Consider the following 19,625-nt stretch of genomic DNA (forward strand, 5'->3'; position numbering starts at 1 on the left):
ACGTTGATGATGATTTGCGCTCGCATTAATTATCAAAAATATATTAACCAACGCATAATAATAATTATAATAATATAGGTATATTTACCCAGGGAAGCCGCTTCAGTTCCGAAACTGTTCTCCCAGCGGGCCCTGCTATTATTATTACCCCGGCTTTAGCTGGGCTGCCTAGACGCTCAAAACATTCAAGGAATTTCTTCCTACCGGGTACCCATTCATCTCACCTGGGTTGAGTGCAGCACAGTGTGGATAAATTTCTTGCTGAAGGAAATTACGCCATGGCTGGGATTCGAACCCACGACCCTCTGTTTCAAAGTCCGAAGACTAATCCACTGGGCCACAACGCTCCACCTTCTCCAACCTTCCTATTCATATTTATTACAAAAGTGCTTAAAAACGTCAAATTTTCAGGATTTCGCGCTCTCATTGGGCTTATTAGATTGATAAATAAGATGATAACATTTCCATAAATTCCTTACAATTAAATCATTGTCCCTTTTCAGGATGGAATTTCGACAAGACAGTTTCGCGCAAGCATTTGTTTTAATATGCATCTCTTTCAGAATCACAAACATCGCTCAGAATGTTCTTCTGTATTTTCAAGACAAAATGCACGAAATAAAAAAAAGATAATAAAAATGAATAAATAAGTTCGCGCTTCGTACTCGCACTATTTGACGAGGGCTTATGATATTATAGTACATACATTTTTTTAAATAAGTGACTGTTGGGACTACCCCTCCATAGAAACAAGCAAAAATCAACTTTGAGCGGCCAATCGGGCAAAAATATGGGAGAAAGATCCCCCCCCCCCTTACTGGCGAAAGCTGGATCCGCCCCTAACATTTAGATGTGTGCCCCCAGTAGTTTTATGCCTTTTTGCATAGCAATGTTGTTCATGAGGCATCAGTTCTTAAAATATTTTGTTTCTGGATGACTTGGACTCGTATTGCTTTCCCTTTATCACGACGAAGATAAACACGATAGCGCCCCCTTGTTGTAAAAGCAAGATAGTGGCCCGTAGGACTACTCTGTCTACGCTGAAATTATGTAAATAGAGTGGAGGAAAATGAGGAAAAGTGAAAAAACTCAAGAAAGTCTGATATTAATGAAATCATTGAATTGTAATATTCAGTGGCCGCGGAACTGGGAGGGGGGGGGGCTTGTTGGGCTTCAGCCCCCACTCTTTTTTTTCTTCAAAAATCATGAAGGCCTACAAAAACGTAAAATATACAAACTGATTGAGATTTTTTGCAAGGTCAGCCCCCCCCCCCCCCCACTTTCAAAACCGTCCCGCAGCCCCTCTGTAATTGGTAACATTTTATGCGTGTTGTTATAAAAATTCAATAGGGGGACTTATGATGTTTTCATTTTTCTTAATTAAGTGAAGTAATCATTTAAATAAAAACATGTCTCCCGTGTAACAAGATAAGGTTCAGTACTGATTATCTAACAAGTACAAATGTTTATTATTCTTGATAAGCATTGTATCTCTTTCAACAGGCAAAATTGCGAGCCCTCAGCGCAAGCGAATTTTGATCTTTAAGTTTTCACCCTTTTTCGAATTATTCATCTCCCCCTAGTTCATCCATATTTCTCCCTTCTTTTTCCGTTCTTATCCTTTTCTTCTCTCCTTTTAAACCATTATGCTCCTCCCTTTTTTGTGCCGCCAATATGGGGGGGGGGCACCTCCTCCCCTGGACTGCCTGGACGTTCATTATGCTACCTATAGAGTGACTTGTTTGCTTGTTTGTAAAATTCATATAGTTCTTTTTTTCATGTTCAAAACAAGCTTAACAATCAGCCACGAGCTAAATAGCTCATCATTGGATATGATAATACGATTGTCTATATTATCATCTCAATGAAAAACACGAGACTATCATCTGCAAAATATAAGAACATGAAGACGAATTGCCGATTACGTTATTCATTCAAAATGAATAATAAGGGGAACACGGAAGTTAAAAACAAAATCCCTTTCTCACTATTTGAAAATCAATGAATGAAAAATCCATTCAATTAAAAAACTATAATTCTCCTTTTTTGCTACGTCGTTATGTAGTTTTTTTTAATGTAACTAACGACAGTTGCTTCCACCTTATTCGTCTGACAAACCTTCAACATTATTGATTGATTGATTTATTGAATTCATTTTTTTCTTTATTTCAAACAAATTAACAAAGTAAGTAGGAACAAAACATATATGAATAACAGAAATGAAAAAAGGAAACCTTCGCTTGTTTATGCGAGTCCCCTGAAATAAATAACTGATTAAAATTTATCAAATACAAATAGAAATTAACAATGTTCGATAGAATATTTGAAGAATACTAATTGGGTCAATCTTCGTTATCAAAATTCGATCGTTTCGGATAATGATTTTAGGCGAAAATAACGTGCTTTAGCATCCACTTCGTAGACGCTTTCTGCAATGTTCAAAGTCTTTTGAAATGCCCGTCAAATGGACAGATTAGAAGTCATTGTCGAAAATTAGTGGACTGGGACAGGCAGCACTTCGTTAAGATTCGAACTGGACTTAAAATTGCAAATGTGTCGTTGGTCCAGAGTCCAGGGCCCTGTTGTACAAAGAGTTGCGATTGATCCAATCAATTGTAACTCTATGGAAATCCATCAGTGTCATATTTTTTTCTACGAAAAATTTGCACAGTGTCCTTTTTATGCAAAGAGACGAAGCGCAGTGAATTTTCAAGAAAACAATGAATGCATGAATATACATCACAGCTAGAAAATATTTTTAACAAACATGCATAATAGATGTTGACGTTGCTGGCTGTCCATAGTTTCGATTGATCGAATCAATCGCAACTCTTTGTACAACAGGGCCCAGGACGACACTGCTGTTTTTATTCGATTTCGACAAATGCTGCTTTGTTATGAAGGGCTTTTGACAAATACATCATTTTCTGTGTTATCGAAAGCGTCTGTGAAGTGATGGTTAAATGCATGGGTGTCGATCGGTATTCTTGGTTGGGGGGGATGATTGACACAAAATGATCATTTGAATGGGGATCTTTCAACATTACCCCCACTAAAATCACAAGTTACGAAATTTGAGAGTGGTTGATATGCATGGAGTTCTTGGAAATTCCTTCATTGTTGTAGTGTACTGAAAATTCAATTTGTGTTACAAGTAAGCCTAATCTAAACTAATACGAAAGAAAAAAATGACAAAAAAATGTCTGGACCATGTACATAGTGATCTGTTTATTGAGCATGATGTATACACACATATACATATATGTATATATATATATAAATATATATATCACCCTCACCAACAATGCGAGCGCGAAGCGCGAGCTGAAATTTTTAAGTATGACATGAAAACAGGAAAAATTTACCTGTTTAGGTTTGTTTTTAGTAACTCATGAGGAGTATAGATCAGTATGAATCTCACTAGAGAGCGAGCTGAAATTCCTTTATATTCTGACCTGAAAGCTTGATATTCTAAGCATTTTTGGTATCAATGATTAAGATGAGTATCTAGAAGAAAATTTTGATATTTCGATCTGGAAAAAAAGAAAGTTTAATGGACGCTTTTACTAAAGAACAAGATATATTATATCCAACAAAAGATTATTGCAAATCGAAGCGGGAGTTCTTTTGAGGTTTAGAACTGAAAACGGGACATTCTATTCACCTATTTAATGATGAAAAGTATGGGTTTTTGGTACAGAAATCATGCGCGCGCGAAGCGCGAGCTGAAATTTATATATTCCAATCTGAAAAGAAGACATTTTGAGCACGATTTTAAATGAAAATCGAGTTGGTATCTCAATCTCGCCTGCTGATTTCAGTGTAGCATTACAATCTTATTCTATTTTCATTGGTTGCACATGCGGAATTATTGGGGGGAGGCAAAACGATATCTTTTCCCCCTCCCCCCCCCCCCCCGATCGACGCCTCTGTGTATACAACTGATCTTAAATCTAACCCGACTGGCAATATCTTTTTTCTTCTTAATGTATGATGATAAAATGCAGATTCGGACCAATTAAGACTAGCACAAATTACAGACTGTGGCTTCTCGTGCGCCATCAGGCTTACCGTCATTCCATAGAGCTATTACTGTAATAGCTATATGGTAATTCCTTATACAATTTATCTTGCCACTCTTTTACTCCGGTTTATTTTTCCACCCTTTTGAATTAATTGATTTATCAAAATTAATTTATTCACCACTGGTGGGATGAAACATCCTATCAACAAAAGTTGTTTTTCGTTAGGGTCCTCTTATGTCTTGTGTTAAAAAATATCATATACATAAACATTTCATTATTTTTCATCTTGAACCTGACCCATCTGATTAATAGTCCTGAAAAGGAATGTTTTATTTAATAACAACATACACAAACTGCAAGGAAAACACACTGATTGATGGCATACTATAATCATTATGATCAAACTTTTCATTTTTTCATCATCATTATTATAATTTTTCTACCCTAAATTATTGGGGGGATGATAATACAGGCCATCCCCCCACTTGAAATATTGGGGGGATATATCCCCCCATCCCCCCCGTGATCGACACCCATGGTTAAATGCCCATTATATCTTACAAAGACACCATAATGACAAAGCTGCACAGTGGATGTTTATCAAATGATTTTATTGTCAACACGTCTGATTGTAAATGCTGCTTATTGACGAATATAAGTACGATGTTACCTTGTTGCATGTACCTACTGCATTGCATGCAATTAGCTCAGGATAGAAGCTTAGCACGCAAGTGTAGAATAATAGAATTATGTATAAATGTTTAGAATGTGATCTAACATTATTTTGATTGAACAGGAGTGAGGGGGAGGTACAAATATGAATTAAGAGAGAGGGGTATAGAAAGAGATAGACAAAGAAAGCCATGCAGCATAGTAATAATGATTCTGTATAAATATATTAATAAACTACAAAGTTTTTGGCTAAAACACCAAAATAATATTCCCATTAAAAATGGTATAGTTTCAATTTATGAGGGAGAAGGTTCAACTTAAACGGATACATTCTATACGTATTAGAGTAATAAAAAAACTTGGATGTTGAATTGGTTAAATTGGAATATGAAGTGTAAAAGTGTGGTATAATAATTAAAAAGATGGTATAAGTTGGGAGTACCTTTAATTATCTTAAAAAATATTAAAATCCATATTTTATTGTTCGAAATAGACACCAGAAATGAAATACGCCGAAAATTTGTTTTTTCCCCAATTGATCGTGGGCCCGACAGCCGCTGTGCAGCGCCAGATCGACGAGGCACTATCCCTTCAATTGATGAACGCCAAACAGGGTAGCAGCAACTCCCATCTTTTAACGTCCTTTGGTCTGACGCGGCCGGAGATTGAACCCCCGACCTCCCGGTTGTGAGACGGACGCTCTGCCAACTGAGCCAACACACCATGGACCTAATTGGTCCATGCTTTAACTGCATTGTCTTCCCCTTTATATTCCGGTGGCTGTTTCATGGCTATTTTCGTTAGTGAATGATTTGACGACTGGCACTAAGGTTTGGGGCCTGTTGGTGGTAATTTCCATGGTAACCATGGTAACAGGGCAAAGTAGCTAATCACAATTATGAAATCAAGGGCTCCAATGTAATAACAATAATAACAACATGGTGCTTGTAAGTCTTTAAGAAACGGGCTCATGATGACCAAATAATGAGCCAAGTGCTGAATTTGTCTAACTTTTCGAAAAATAAATGATGAAAATTTTTGTCAATGTCATTTTAAATTATGGAAGATAATTTTTTTTCCAACATCATTTTCTGACAGTATAGTACTCAACATTAGTATGGTATTTTAGCTTTTGCCTATGCAAGAGCACCCGTAAGTCCGTGGCATGAATAGCACCACTTTATTGATTTTTAGGGAGAATAGATAAATCATTTAATTCTTTATTAATACCTTATTGGGTAACCAGCTTTAGGGGTAATGCACGCCATTGAGAACCTTGGCATTTGTAATCTACAACATTTGGTTATTTGCTATTAAACTGTGGTATCTCTTAATTCATTTGTCTTTACATCCCCACGGCATAGTGTGCATTATAAGGAATCAGGTTTTGGTTGTCATGCTCATCATGTCAACTGGAATTAACCAGCCATCTTAAAAACCAAGTCGCCCAAACTTAATTTTGAGATTTTTAAATGAGATATCACCAGTCGAATTGATAGACAATAACCAACACAAGTATTTGGTTGAATGCAGAAGAATCAAAGCGAGTGCTAATTAAAAAAAATAAGGAGAAAACTACTTTTGAAGTTATGGGTTCAACTCAAGCATAAGATATGCACACTTTGCAAATTCAATGAAACTTCTAAGCAGTTCGGGGGGGGGGGAATGTGTCAAGGAAACTTTTGTATGTTGTCTTTGATTTACTTTTACAATTTGAAATTTTGACAGTATTAAGGGGAAGAAGAAGGCTACTCTTCTAGATTTTTTTTTCTTTTAGAAGAACAAATAGGTATAATTACGGAGAAGCTTCCCTGGCAACTTATTGCTGGTTTTCGGGAGGCTGGACACATTGTCACCCTCCCCTTTGATGACAATGCCAAGTTCATTACCAATCTCTAAATTGTAAAAAAAAGTGATAATCAAAGAAAATTGCATAAAATAAATAAAGTATTAAACATTCCTTTGTTAAACCGTCCATCATTCGTTTTATTTTGAATAGTGCTGACTGACTGCATCCATAGAGTACCATCATGAATTGTGGAGCGATGATGAGATAGTTCTTCTGTATTTTGTGGCAAATCCCTCAGTCTGTCGATACGCAATAGGTCTCCTTTTACTAGCAAATAATGACTCCTTCGATTATTTCTCAGCTCCCCATTCGAACCACAGACAATCGGATATTAAAACGTCAATTAAAACATGACTTAAAATTTTAAACAAACTAGACCCATAACGAGTCTCCAACACCTAACAAATAGTCTCTCCGTCATGATTTTGTTTTGAAATATTTCTTGAATCGCTTTATCTCCTACAGTCCGGAAGACGCATACAGACTTCAAGGACATGATCATTGGGAAGCGTCTGCAGGAAGAAACCAAAGCCATGTTTGGTTTGCGGGTTTTCCGACTGGCCGAACTTGATGCAGACGAAGCGGACATCCGGGCAGTCGTTGACTTCTAGCTCGTACCCGACGCCTTTGAACGCGAAAGGTTTCCCCCAGATGTACTTCTTTACCCTCTGCTGATCGCTGAGGACTTGGTCTACCATGTTGTTCGGGTTAGTCCCTTCGGGCTTGCGGCTGGTCCACATGGAGAGCTTCCACAGGTCCTCTCCAGAGACGCTAGTCGTGTCCCAAGAATCTCTGAAGGTCACATTCACCATGAAAGTAAGCTGGAAACGTTGGCCAGGTGTGAGCTCTCTGATGTTGGACATGAGAGACGGGGCCACTCGAGTAACGACAACATCTGATTGTGGAGGTAAATGAAATGGACTTATATCAATATGATGATGATGATGGGGATGTTGCTGTTGATGATGGTGGTAGTGGTGGTGATGATGATGATGATGATGGTGTTCGAGATGATGATGAACAAATCAAAGAAATAAAATGTAATGGGCATATCAATGATGGTGATGGCAACAATGATGAAGATGATGATGGTGGTGGTGGTGATAAAATATCAATGAAATAAATTTAAACTTATTATTTCCACAATATAAAATTCTTCGTTAACAACTATGTACAAAATAGACTATAAACGGAAAAATAGTACAGATCATTCGAAGTTTAAAACTATAAAGAGGGCAAATAATAGTTCTGGCATGCAACATGATAAAACAAAAATCTAAAATAAAAAAAAGGAAAATCCTATAGGATCTGATTGTCTGAGAGAAAGAAAAAGTGCGCGGTGGGAATATCTAACAGTACACATGCCAGTTCGATGCAACTTACTTGCTGGACAGAATGGACAACACTGGTCGTCCAGGAAAATCGGGTCGAAGCAATAGTAGGGTGGACAACTCTTGATGACACAACGAATTGCCGCGTCGTTGCATTTACACTTGGTACACGGATCTGTCTTCCATCTTTCCCCATGTCCGTGCTCTGCGCTGCGTGTAACACACGGACGCGGAGGGCGTGGTTCAACTTCCGAGTAGACAGGTGCCCATGGATCGGGACGACTTACTCCACCACCTCCACCTCTGTCTTTGCCCTTTCCTTTGCCCTTGCCCTTCCCCTTGCCTTTCCCCGATGCTCCGTTATTGTCTCTGTCGGTTCCATCCACCTGGTTATTTTCGGGAGGAGGGCGCCGAGTAGTGGTGGTAGTTGTTCTTACCGTTGTGGTTGTTGGTGGCAGTGTAGTTGTAGTAGGTGGTTGCGTTGTTGTTGGCGGAGGTAGTGTTGTTGTTACTACTGGGGCATCCGGGTCCACCCAAAAACTATCCAGTTCTTCGTCAGCTAGAGACATCAGATACAGTTTAACATTTTTAATTGAATTTGATTATTATGAAATGTATCTTTAAATTATTTTTTAAAAACAGGATTGCACAAGAAGTGCTCAGACAGAACGGCTATTTCTTCTGACTAACCAGTTCCTCGTCACCTTTATGTTCTGACTACCCGAATTTTGTAACTGATTATGATTTGTTTTTTGACGTGGGAACAAATGAATGAATAAAATAAATAAATAAATAAAATAAATAAGCAAATATGTTAATCTTATCTGCAATTAGCATAAGTTCGGCAACTTACGATCTATCGCAATCATGATTACTCAGTTTTCTTAAAATTCTAGATGTTTTGTTAGACTTGTGTTTCGCCACCCGAATATTTCTATACATTTGTTTTCTCTAAATATCTGTATTTCGTCACCTTTATTTTCGTATACACTACATTCAAATTAAATTGTTGGAAGAATGCAAGATACCCTTGGCATATATGCCAGGCTTCCCAAAACCATTTTGGAGCACATTATACTCACGTAAGCATCCCGGAGCTTCCATGCATTGAACTACATCGTGGCTGATCCCTCGTAACTGGAAATCGACTCCGTTGTCAGGTTGGGGTTCGTCACCCTTTCCAAACGTGAAACAGAAGTAGCGCACTGCCTCGCACTCATAATTCTCCAGATAATACCTAGCATCTAGTAAAGTAAAAGATAAACAAATCGGTCATCACTTAAAGCCCGGTCCGGACCCGTTGCATTGAAGTTAATATCATCGTAACTTTCTCATCCAATAGTAACTTCAGTGGCACCATGAGATCGACGGATGTTGAGCATCGTCATCATGGTAACCATTTTGGTGCCAAAGGTATCATAATGATATCTTATTCAATGGGATCCAGTAACACCGATATCACGTAAAGGCAACTGTTATAAACATAGATGAAACTGATTAGATCTATCAGTGGTCTTTCAATGAAAGTTTAATAGTCTTAAAGATTTTACATGATTCAGAACCGATCTCGCAATGGTTTTCGATGTTTTTATAGGATCCAAAGTTTTGAAATGGTTCAAAACACAGTCTTTCAGGAAAACTATATATATTGTATTCAGGAAAACTATCTTTCAGCGTGTTCTTCCAGTATAGTCTCTCAATTAACTTCCATGATCTTTCGAAAAATGCTGGAAGATCATTTGTTGCATAAACATGATATCTGAAAAACCAATACAATGTTATTGAGTACTGAAAGACATTTGACAAATCACTCTAGGATTAACCAAAGTTCAGCAAGACAAGAGGTATTAGTAAGTCATCCAGATATTTCTCCAGAGGTTTCCGAAACCATTCCGCAGAGGCCCTAAACCCCATTAATCCCGAAGACTTCCGAAAGACCTTGCCAATGTCGGTCTTTCGAGGTTTTCAATGGTGTCCGTTCTTTGGCATGGGGGCCTTCAATAACATTATTTTCAGACAGCCCTACTGTCCTAATATTTCAAAAAAAGGAAGTCGACCCTACAAAAAGTTGATTTGAACTAAGAAGCAATACTCGATGTATGTGTTTTCAATTTTGTGGCGTGTCGATTATATTGAGAAAGTTCCAACGCAAGTCCTGGATTGGCACTTTCTCACTAAAATTGACAGGATGGAATGAGTGGTGTCCGGACACTATGCAGATAATAAGAACAAAGTCTTTTGGTCTGGATTTTCTAAAAAAAAATCATGCATTGAATAGAAACAAATTACAAATAACAAACGAATCACCTAGCATTTGTGCTAGGTAACATTATCTGATTTTCTTTCGATCTATTGATGACATACTGATCGCAATAATAAATTCCTGAAATTGCTGTCTTGTGCGGACAAACAGCGCGTCCTGACAAACAACAACCGTGTATAAAACACACGCGGGGAAACTTTGATCAAAGTGCCAATTAGGGCATGCGCCTCCAGACGAGGTTCGGTTTGCTTACTGTTTATCTTGAACTTTTTGCCCTTCTTGTAAGTCTTTGATTGCAGGCTTTCGTCAAGGATCTGGTCGACGTACAGCATCTGAGTTCCACTTCCTTCTCGGTTGAAACTCGCCCACCCACTCATCTTCCAGAGGTTCTTCCCCTTGACCGAGGTGGTTCGGGCGTCCTCTCTGAAATTCACGACGAGGTCGACGTCTAGATAACGGGCCAGTCCGGTGTTGTAGTTAAATGATGCGTCGTAGTGAAAATCCAATCGCCTTCCGATTGCCACTGATCGAGCAGAAACAAAAATAAATACGGATGAATAAAGTACCCGCCCAATCGATCAGGGGCCCGTTGCAGAAAGAGTTGCGATCAAACCCGATCAAACGCAACTCAAAAAATCCTGCGCATCTTGATTTTCAGCCAATGAAGCACCCGTATTCGGGAGTCTTGCACTTGTTATTTTGACTTGCGTTACGCAACTCTTTCTGCAACAGGCCCCTGACGTAGTACAATACATGCACACAATACGAGATAAGACATTATTTGACCATAATAACATGTAAAACAATAATAGCGAGCCAACGGCATCATTCTTGAAAGTTGGAATACAGTTGGCACGCTGGTAGTGTTTTTGGAACATGCAGGAAATTGGCGGGGTAGAAGGGGGGGGGGGTGCTTAGCTCAAATATCGTAAGTTTGATGGCCGTTACAGATGATTTGACGTTACATACGCCGAATTCAGCAAAAAGAAAATCAATTAAGAATAAAATCAATTGTTTTCTTAGCTCGCTAATTTTAAGCTTTTCCAATTCTTTGGTCGAAAAAATTCACTGTAAGCCAATACAAAACTAAGGCCCTACATAAAAACTTTGCATTACGTCGCAGCATTGAAATAATTTTGGCCACTTAATATCAACAAAATTTTGGCATCTCATTTGGTCTGCAGCCATGGAGCTATAGCTCCATGCACTATATAGCTAAACAAAATGTAATAAGCATGAAGATTTAAAAAAAATTGGTCTTTTACGTCCTTCAAACGTCTGGCGTAGATCATTAATGATTTTGAAAATGCTGCGATAGCTCTTGCATTCTTACAAGAGACTTTTCAAAATCACGCGTTACCAATCAAAATACAATATGGATAGGCCCTATTACACATAATTAGTACTATCGGGGGAAATAAAAAAAACGGGGGGGGGGCAAAACTACTTACTATAAGGGCAGACTCTGCAGCATACCCCTTCCACCTGGACAGGGTTAGCGCAGTTAGCACGTAAGCATCTCTCGGTTTCACAATTAGCCTGTCCGTCTTCGCAAACACAACTGACACAATCGGACTTCTTCCATTCTTCACCGGGAAGGTATTCCCGTCCCCCGGACCGACATGTCTGTCCCATGATCGACTTTGGTTGGAGAGGAGCTGGTTCTGGGAAGAAAAAAAAATGTTTGAAATAAAATTGTGCTTTGAAATTGTAGTGTCTTCTTCTTTCTCATCCTCCTCTTCTTCCTTCTACTTCTTCTTTTTCCCCTTTTTGTTCTCCTTCTTCTTTGTTTTCTTATTTCACTTCTGCAACTCGTTTTCCTTCCTCTTCTCCTTCTTCCCCTTCTACCTCTGTTCTTTCCTTTTCTTCTTCTGTCCCTCCTTCCTTATCTACTTTAATCATATTCTTTTTCTATTTCTTCTTTTCTTGTTTTTCGATCTCCTTATTCAGTCACGTAATTGGTGTGGAACCACTGTTTTATTTGAGTTCTAAATTCGATAACTGTTATTTAGGCCATATGCCATGTACGCCATTTAACCTTATTACAGTCAATGATAATAACAATGTAGATTCATGGTGTGTCGATAACCTTTAGCTTCCAGAAAATTCACCACTTCGGGATTCTAAAAACCTTTTTCTTTTATTTTGCCGAATCGTGAATATATTCTTCATGATTGCAAGACTTGAATAACTGTTTTTGTTGTTGAATTTTAGTACTTTGTCATTCTCACTTATGGAATAAATACTCTCAATTTTTATGGCTCTTGACGGTTCTGAAGAGCGAAGCATCGACAGACAATAGGAAGTTTTCGCAACCGCCACGCAGTCGTTGCCGGGGGGGCCACTTACATTGGCGAGTGGATACCATTCGCGACCAAAAAAACACGTAAAAAGGATGTCTTTTTCACGATAGGGCACGTTACGTACGTAACGTGATAAGGGTGTCAAAAACACAAAAATAATGAAAAAAGGGTATCTATTTCGCTAGGAAAATTACGTGTTTAGGGTCGAATTTGCGGGGATGATAAAACAAAATTAAAATGTTTTATAAAGGATGTCCTTTTTGCCCCAACACTTCGTGTTTAGAGTCTGATTTGCGCGAGGTGTAGATAGCGGGGTCGTTCTAAACCAGTAAGGTAAAGCGGACGACCGAAGGACCCGTAACAATAAAACATTCCTGTACTTGTTTAGGGGTTCATTTCAGGAAATATTTGCCAAGATAATCGTTTTGTTTCCAATACTTGTTAAGGGTAGGGTTTGACACCCCAATACTTGTTAAGGGGTGCATTTTCAGAATATGGAAATTACGTGTTTAGGGTGCTTTTCGAGACCCCATGGTCGCGCATGGTATCCACTCGTGAATGGAAGTGCCCCCCCCCCCGGCAGTCGTTGGTATGAGCAGTGGTATAGATCAGATAGTTACTTCATGGACAATTTTGGTCACCTTTCATTGTGATAGGCAGATTTCAAAGCAAGATATTATGCAAGCATGCCTTACATAGCAGGATGAGGAAATTGATCGATCGGGTGACGTTTTATAGCACTCCAATTAACACTCTATGAACGTGTTTGGTACATTTTTAGTTTGCAATATGCATATTTTAGCATGTTGTACAATGTACTTAATTGGCAAATTGGAAATACTAGTCGTTCGTGGACGCATTGTTTTTAGTGGATGCCGCAATTTAAAAGAAAATCAAGACATCAAACTTGGTGCTTATCTCATTAAATTTTAAACCACCATGTCACTTTATTACCAATGACCTTCCTCTGATCATTTGCAGTCTTCTGATCATGCGCAGAGTGGAACTACGAACTGGCTTATTACGGAGTTAACGGGCCATTACCACATAATCTTATCTCTTTGTTCCTCTCTCTCTTCCCCTAATTTTTATCCTTTCCTCCCTTATCACAACATGATCGAAACATCACATGGGCAACCACCCATGCCCCCGCAAGCGCCCTTGTCTTTAGCCCACATATGTCCCAACCAACAGACCGCTATATTCGTAGGTCAGTATTCTTCAGTCGGAGTTTAGCTTTGCTCTTAAGTTTCACATTAAACCGGATTTTTACTGATCCATTAAGATCGAGGTTCAATTGAAACCAGACTTCAGAATACGGACCATAGACAGATAGAGGCCAACGTTAGAACTTACCGTCACAGCGTGGGGCTCGCACACACTTCCTTACATCTTTCCTTTCGTCATCGGTTCCGGTAAATATGAATTCCAACTGCGTCCTTGTAACGGGTGCATCGCCCCGGGCAAAACTGACGCAGATATACCGGACAGCTTCACACGACGGCGGAACAAGGTCAAAGGTTATTTCATCAATGACGAAATCGGTGTCTCTTTTATGTGACTTTGACGACTGACGTGCGGTAAGGACTTGATCGACGTAGCCATGCCAAGCTCCTCCGCCGTCCGGTTGACTGCTCCCCCATGCCGAGACCTTCCACAGGCGTTTCCCGGTTACACTTGTCGTCTGAGAATATTCCTCGAATAGGACATCGATGTCGAAGGTCAATGTGACGGGTACGTAGGCAGTCATGACGTCATTTAGAGGATGGAGTTTGACGTTAAGTAATTGGGCAATGACGTCTAATCAGAGAAAGACGTTTGGGGGAGTAAAGAAATATGGGAGTGAATGCGGGAGAAAAGGGAAAAAAGCAATGCAAATCACTGTTGTGTCGTCATTATGACCTTGATCTTTACCTGTGATGACAATATATTATATTAGCATGTATCAAAATCTGAAGCACCTTTCAATAAACACTAAGGTTACAATAAGTTTGCCATGTGGAAACTATCATGGAAACTTTGAGATTTATATGGTGATTAGCCACGTTACCATGGTAGTTACCATAAATGGCAAATTAAAGTTATCGCATTCATGGATTCTTCATGAAACTTGCCCTTGTAATAGTATTGCATTGATGATAAATGTATGCAACAATCCATTCTTCGTAAAACATCCAAGTCATGCAAAGTGGTATGAGCATTCATTATCAATGAGTCAAGTTACACTGTTCACACCAGGAAATGGACCTTAAAATTAAGCCATGATTCAACCATGTTAGCAGTCACCTCTACAATCAAACTTTTTCGTTCCATTGTTTTCTATTTTGCAATAATATTTTATCAAGACAATTATTGTGACTATTGACTACCCTCCCTCATTTTATCATCAATGAATAAATCATCAGTAAATAATTAATAAATGTTCGAATAAACTCACTGTGGAAACAAATCGGGCATGGTTCTTTCGGAATCGGGATAGGATTGTCGCAGTCCAGGTATGGACAAGTCATGACGTCACATATGACGTCACTATCGTTGCAATGGCATTCCGTATCTCGATCGATGACCCATGAATCGGCGTGGAAGTACATTTCGCCTTTGAAGGTGCAAGGTAGTGGATCACTGCTGTAAACCTTACCGTGACTGGCGGTGTCCCAGCCTGTCCAAAGGAAAAAGTTTTTGATTTGTTGTCAAAATAAGTAAAATGATCGACATTCATCTTGATGAAATACATTTTACCATTCATTATGAGAGTATGCAAATATACCATTATTAATATGATTAATATGATAGATTTATGGGGGTATAAATTTCGAGCAAAGGCCATATGCCATTGGATGGTTTTTAAGCATTTAACTACTGAAATAGGCGATACCGCAAGGATACGTTATGGGACCACAGTTGTTTACCTACCATGTGTATTGGCTTTAATGAGGTGGACAACAATCCGATGTTTACTTATTTTATTTTACCAATTCAGGTTGGGGTATAACCATAAGAAATACGAGTGATATTTACAATCGATAGTAATTTTTACACATGCATGGTTTGAACAAAATATATACTTACATGTACATTTACGATTGTTGGATGAAATAAAATGGTGGAATTTTGAAAACAAAACTGGACAAGCAATAATACAGTTATAGCTGTTTTGAAATGAAGATCCCTAAGTTCAGATTGGCAACTCGGAAAATAATGACAAATTGTGAGGACACATTTCTCATGGACATGAACTTGTATAAGGGATTAACGGTGTTCTCATAGTACGTATTCCACTGGGGCAGTAATCGAATATAACACAGGTAGGATTGTATTTTATGGTGTCCTCATACATGCCAGGGGGTAGGAGACGTAGCCATGTTTATGTACTAGGTAAATAAAAGAGCCGCCCTTGCCTTACATAATTATGACATCCACTATGTAGCCAAAAATGAAGTCGCCATAGGTAAAGTGATGACCAAGTTTTACGACTTTTAAGAATTCATGATATTCTTATTGTTTGTCCGATATTTTTCAAATTGTCACCTAAATACTTACTTGTATGATGTCCCTTTATCTTCAGAAACATCTTGTTTATTTGGGTTGAACTCAATTTAAAATAATGAATTCTGATTGTAGATATCACAAGATTAATGTTAAACATTAAAGGGGAAGTTCACCCCAACAAAATGGTTGATTTGAATAAAAAGAAGAAATTCCAACAAGCATAACATTGAGGATTTCATCAAAATCGGATGTTAAATAAGAAAGTTATGACATTTCCAAATTTTGCTTAATTCCACAAAACAGTTATATGCAAATCCTGGTCGGTATGCAAATGAGGAGACTGATGACATCATCCACTCACTATTTCTTTTGTATTTTATTATATGAAATATACTAACTTTCTCCTCATTGTCAAATGAAACAACGATAAATTACTCCCTAAACACGTGGAATTAGCATTGTTTAATTATGGTTCAGTCAAGGTCGTCCTTATTGTCAAGTCTGAAAAAAATGAAATAAATTAAAAGAAAGAGTGAATGATGGACATCATCGACTGACTCATTTGCATATCACTGTGTTTTTTTGGGAAAATATTAAAGCGAAACTTTAAAATGCCATAACTTTCTTATTTTACATCCGATTTTGATGACATTTTCAGCGTTATGCTAAATTGTTTTATCTCTATTTATTCAAATAGACATTTTTCTGGGGGTGAACTTGACCTTTAAAAGAAGAAATACTTGCAATAAAACTAATCCATTCTTCGTTCTCCTTCCTCCCAGGACATGCGTCTTTTGAAACTTATTTTTCTCAGCATGTAGATGACACCCACTTAACCCTGCTTTCAGGGTAATTAGATTTACCTACTATAACGTCTGGACTTAACTTTGCTCCCCCGACTTCCCCCTCGGCAATGACCTTTGACATTCTATCCTTTCGTCATGACATCATGCCTGACATGACAACGATGTAATTATGGCCTAGTTTCTGGTTTCCCATCTGACTGCCATGCTCGACACAAATTTGGAGAGTGTTTTCATTTTAGCAATAATATGAAAGCACCCCAATCAGTGTGAAATATGTCCATTGGGATATTTGAAAGGAGAGCACCCAAGTATTAAGATATTCAATTGTCTCTGTAGGCCTAATAATGCACGCAAAGGCTTAACTACGGGGGGGGGGCTACGTGTCCCAGTGCCCCCCACCCCAACCCCCACCAAAAAAAAGGGGGAGGAGAAAAAGGAGGCAGAAAAGGATACGTTATAGGCGAAGAAGAAATTATTGTGTATTATATTATAATAATAATATATCATAATTATTATATCATATGATATGTTATATTATATTACATCATAATTGTATCTTATAATATACATTAATTTTATGTTAATTGCATTATAATGTATTATAATATATTACACTAGTTCATTTCAAATAACTGATTGATACATACATATGATACATTTGCTTATGGCCTATGTTTTCATCACTCTTGATGCTCGCATTTTATGTTTAATGAGATAAATAATCCTGTTCAAGGGTATTAAATGGTATACTAAAACATCCCACTTTCAAGTCGATATACACCAAATATATTTCCTTGTATTAAGAGTTTTTTTATTGATAGGCATATGTTAACATACCTAATGTTTTATTTCAAATCGATTGTTGGACTATTTGATGTGCACTGTATACAATATACATAAAAGTAGAAACCAATCAAATGACATTTGTGCAGACACTTCTAAAATATTTTCATTCATCTCGTGGGAAATATTATTGTAACATTATGTAGTACATAAAGCAACGATTGGGAATGCAAAGATATGACATTTAAATTTTTTATATATCGTTCGTATTTATCTATTATTGTTACCTTTTTACTTTCATGTACATTTATATATTATGTATTGGGTGTCCCACTCATCAAGCTTTTGCTTTTAAGGGGCATCCTAATCGTTTAAACTATATTGTACATTCATGTATGATTTGTATTATATTTTGGGTTGTATATTGATTTTTAAATGATTGAATAAGATGAATTGAATTGAATTATTTCGGTGAAACAGTTTTATGCATGTCTGCATGAATAGGTCCTGCACTAAGCAGTAATTAACCTCTTATGTCATATCCCAATTTATTTTGCTATTTCATTATATGAAATTAAATCTATTTGAAATATGTCCTCAAAGAATGAAAAAAAAAAATGACTGGGGCTTATGTATAAATGTGCAAGATAAACATTGTCATGATTGATGCACCTTATTTTGTGCAGGGGATCCGTTTCATACACACAGTCAAGTATGGAAATATGAAATATTGATGATTTTATGACGTATGGAGAAGGAAAGTGGAGACATGACATCAGCCTACCTTATGCATATTCATGAACGTTTCCACAAAACATTAATAAATTCCAACACTCAATAACTTCGTGATTTATGATTAGATTTGATGACATTTTCAGCGTTTTCGCTCGTTGAACCTTACTTTATAAATATATAGATCTGAATAAAATCATTTTTTTCACCCCGGACTACCCCCTTTAATATGGGTTGTTGTCGCTGATCTACTCTACCAATGGTATAGACCTACGATATTGAATTTGTAATGAATTCATTGTTTAGATATAATTTAATTCAGCCCAGAGTACAGGGCCCTGTGAAACATTTTTTTTCTGGGGGTGCTGAGGTAAATTTGAAAAAAACAAACAAAGGTTTTTGCTCCAAATTTGGAGGTAAAATAATTTGAAAAGAATAAAAGAAACAAAAAGGGCTTCACTACAAAATTAAGGCCATTTTGGTTAAACTTCTTTCCATTTTTACATATCTTCCATAACATCTGAGGGTGCTGTCTATGGAGAATAATACACACAGAACCCCAAGGATTTTTTTTTTTTTGGGGGGGGGGAGTACACCCCATGCAACCCGCTACCCAGGGCCATGCCAGAGAACCCTTTAATATGATTTTATGTGGCTGATCATTTTTGCCAATAGTAAACCTATGATAGTGAATGTGGCCTATATTGTGTAGGATCATAACTCGATAAACTTGACTCGTTGCAAGATGACTCAACACAAAATCGCCAAATGTATTATAAAGAAAAAAAATCAATGTTCTCACCATCGCCTCCTTGCACTAATCCATTGAAAGCACCGCCAAATATAACAGAAATCCAAACGAGAAAGACTCTTTTAGCCATCAACGATTTGTTCAAAATAAGTCCCTCCATTTTTTTAAGTATCACCAAAGCACTAGACGTTTATCTGATCTCCAAGTTAATTTCCTTCTCGGGCGTGTGCGAATCCGCTTTGTGTCTCCGCTCTTGTCTCGGACCTATATTTTTATGTCTGAGGTTGTAAGGAAGATATCATACTGTGATCATGGTGATGGTTAAACAGTGGTCTTCTGCCAGCTCAAATTTGAAGGGATGTTCAGCGCATCTGCCAGGTTCCTCGTTACATCAAGGGGGAAGGGTTCCAACAGAGAAGATATGTTCAAGTTTTCGATGAGACTTAAAGGACAAGTCTACCCCAACAAAAAAGTTGTTTTGAATACAAAAAAAAGAAAAATCCAACAAGAAGAACACTGAAAATTTCATCAAAATCGGTTGTAAAATAAGAAAGTTATGACATTTTTAAATTTCGCTTAATTTCACGAAACATTTACTGATCCGTATGCAAATGACGGGAC

At 37.7% G+C, this 19,625-nt stretch overlaps 1 protein-coding gene across 1 annotated transcript; it reads right to left on the minus strand.

Annotated features, from left to right (window-relative positions):
- Positions 1-5,357: 5,357 nt before the first annotated feature.
- Positions 5,358-19,410, minus strand: LOC121420170. Its single transcript, XM_041614717.1, has 8 exons — positions 19,056-19,410; positions 14,881-15,102; positions 13,800-14,243; positions 11,592-11,804; positions 10,394-10,663; positions 8,960-9,121; positions 7,930-8,436; positions 5,358-7,441 (listed from the first exon to the last, which is right to left on the minus strand). The coding sequence occupies exons 1-8, from the start codon at positions 19,162-19,164 to the stop codon at positions 6,999-7,001; spliced, it is 2,370 nt and encodes a 789-aa protein (XP_041470651.1). The 5' UTR covers positions 19,165-19,410; the 3' UTR covers positions 5,358-6,998.
- Positions 19,411-19,625: the final 215 nt, after the last annotated feature.

Source organism: Lytechinus variegatus, chromosome 8 (genome assembly GCF_018143015.1).
Source record: "Lytechinus variegatus isolate NC3 chromosome 8, Lvar_3.0, whole genome shotgun sequence".
NCBI lineage: Eukaryota > Metazoa > Echinodermata > Echinoidea > Temnopleuroida > Toxopneustidae > Lytechinus > Lytechinus variegatus.

Excerpts from the sequence above, each read along its gene's own strand:
- LOC121420170 (XM_041614717.1), bottom strand. The coding sequence starts at position 19,164 with ATGGAGGGACTTATTTTGAACAAATCGTTGATGGCTAAAAGAGTCTTT. Across the intron at positions 15,103-19,055 it reads ATTAGTGCAAGGAGGCGATG|GCTGGGACACCGCCAGTCAC; the intron begins GTGAGAACATTG and ends TCCTTTGGACAG. Across the intron at positions 8,437-8,959 it reads GGAAGCTCCGGGATGCTTAC|CTGACGAAGAACTGGATAGT; the intron begins GTGAGTATAATG and ends TGATGTCTCTAG.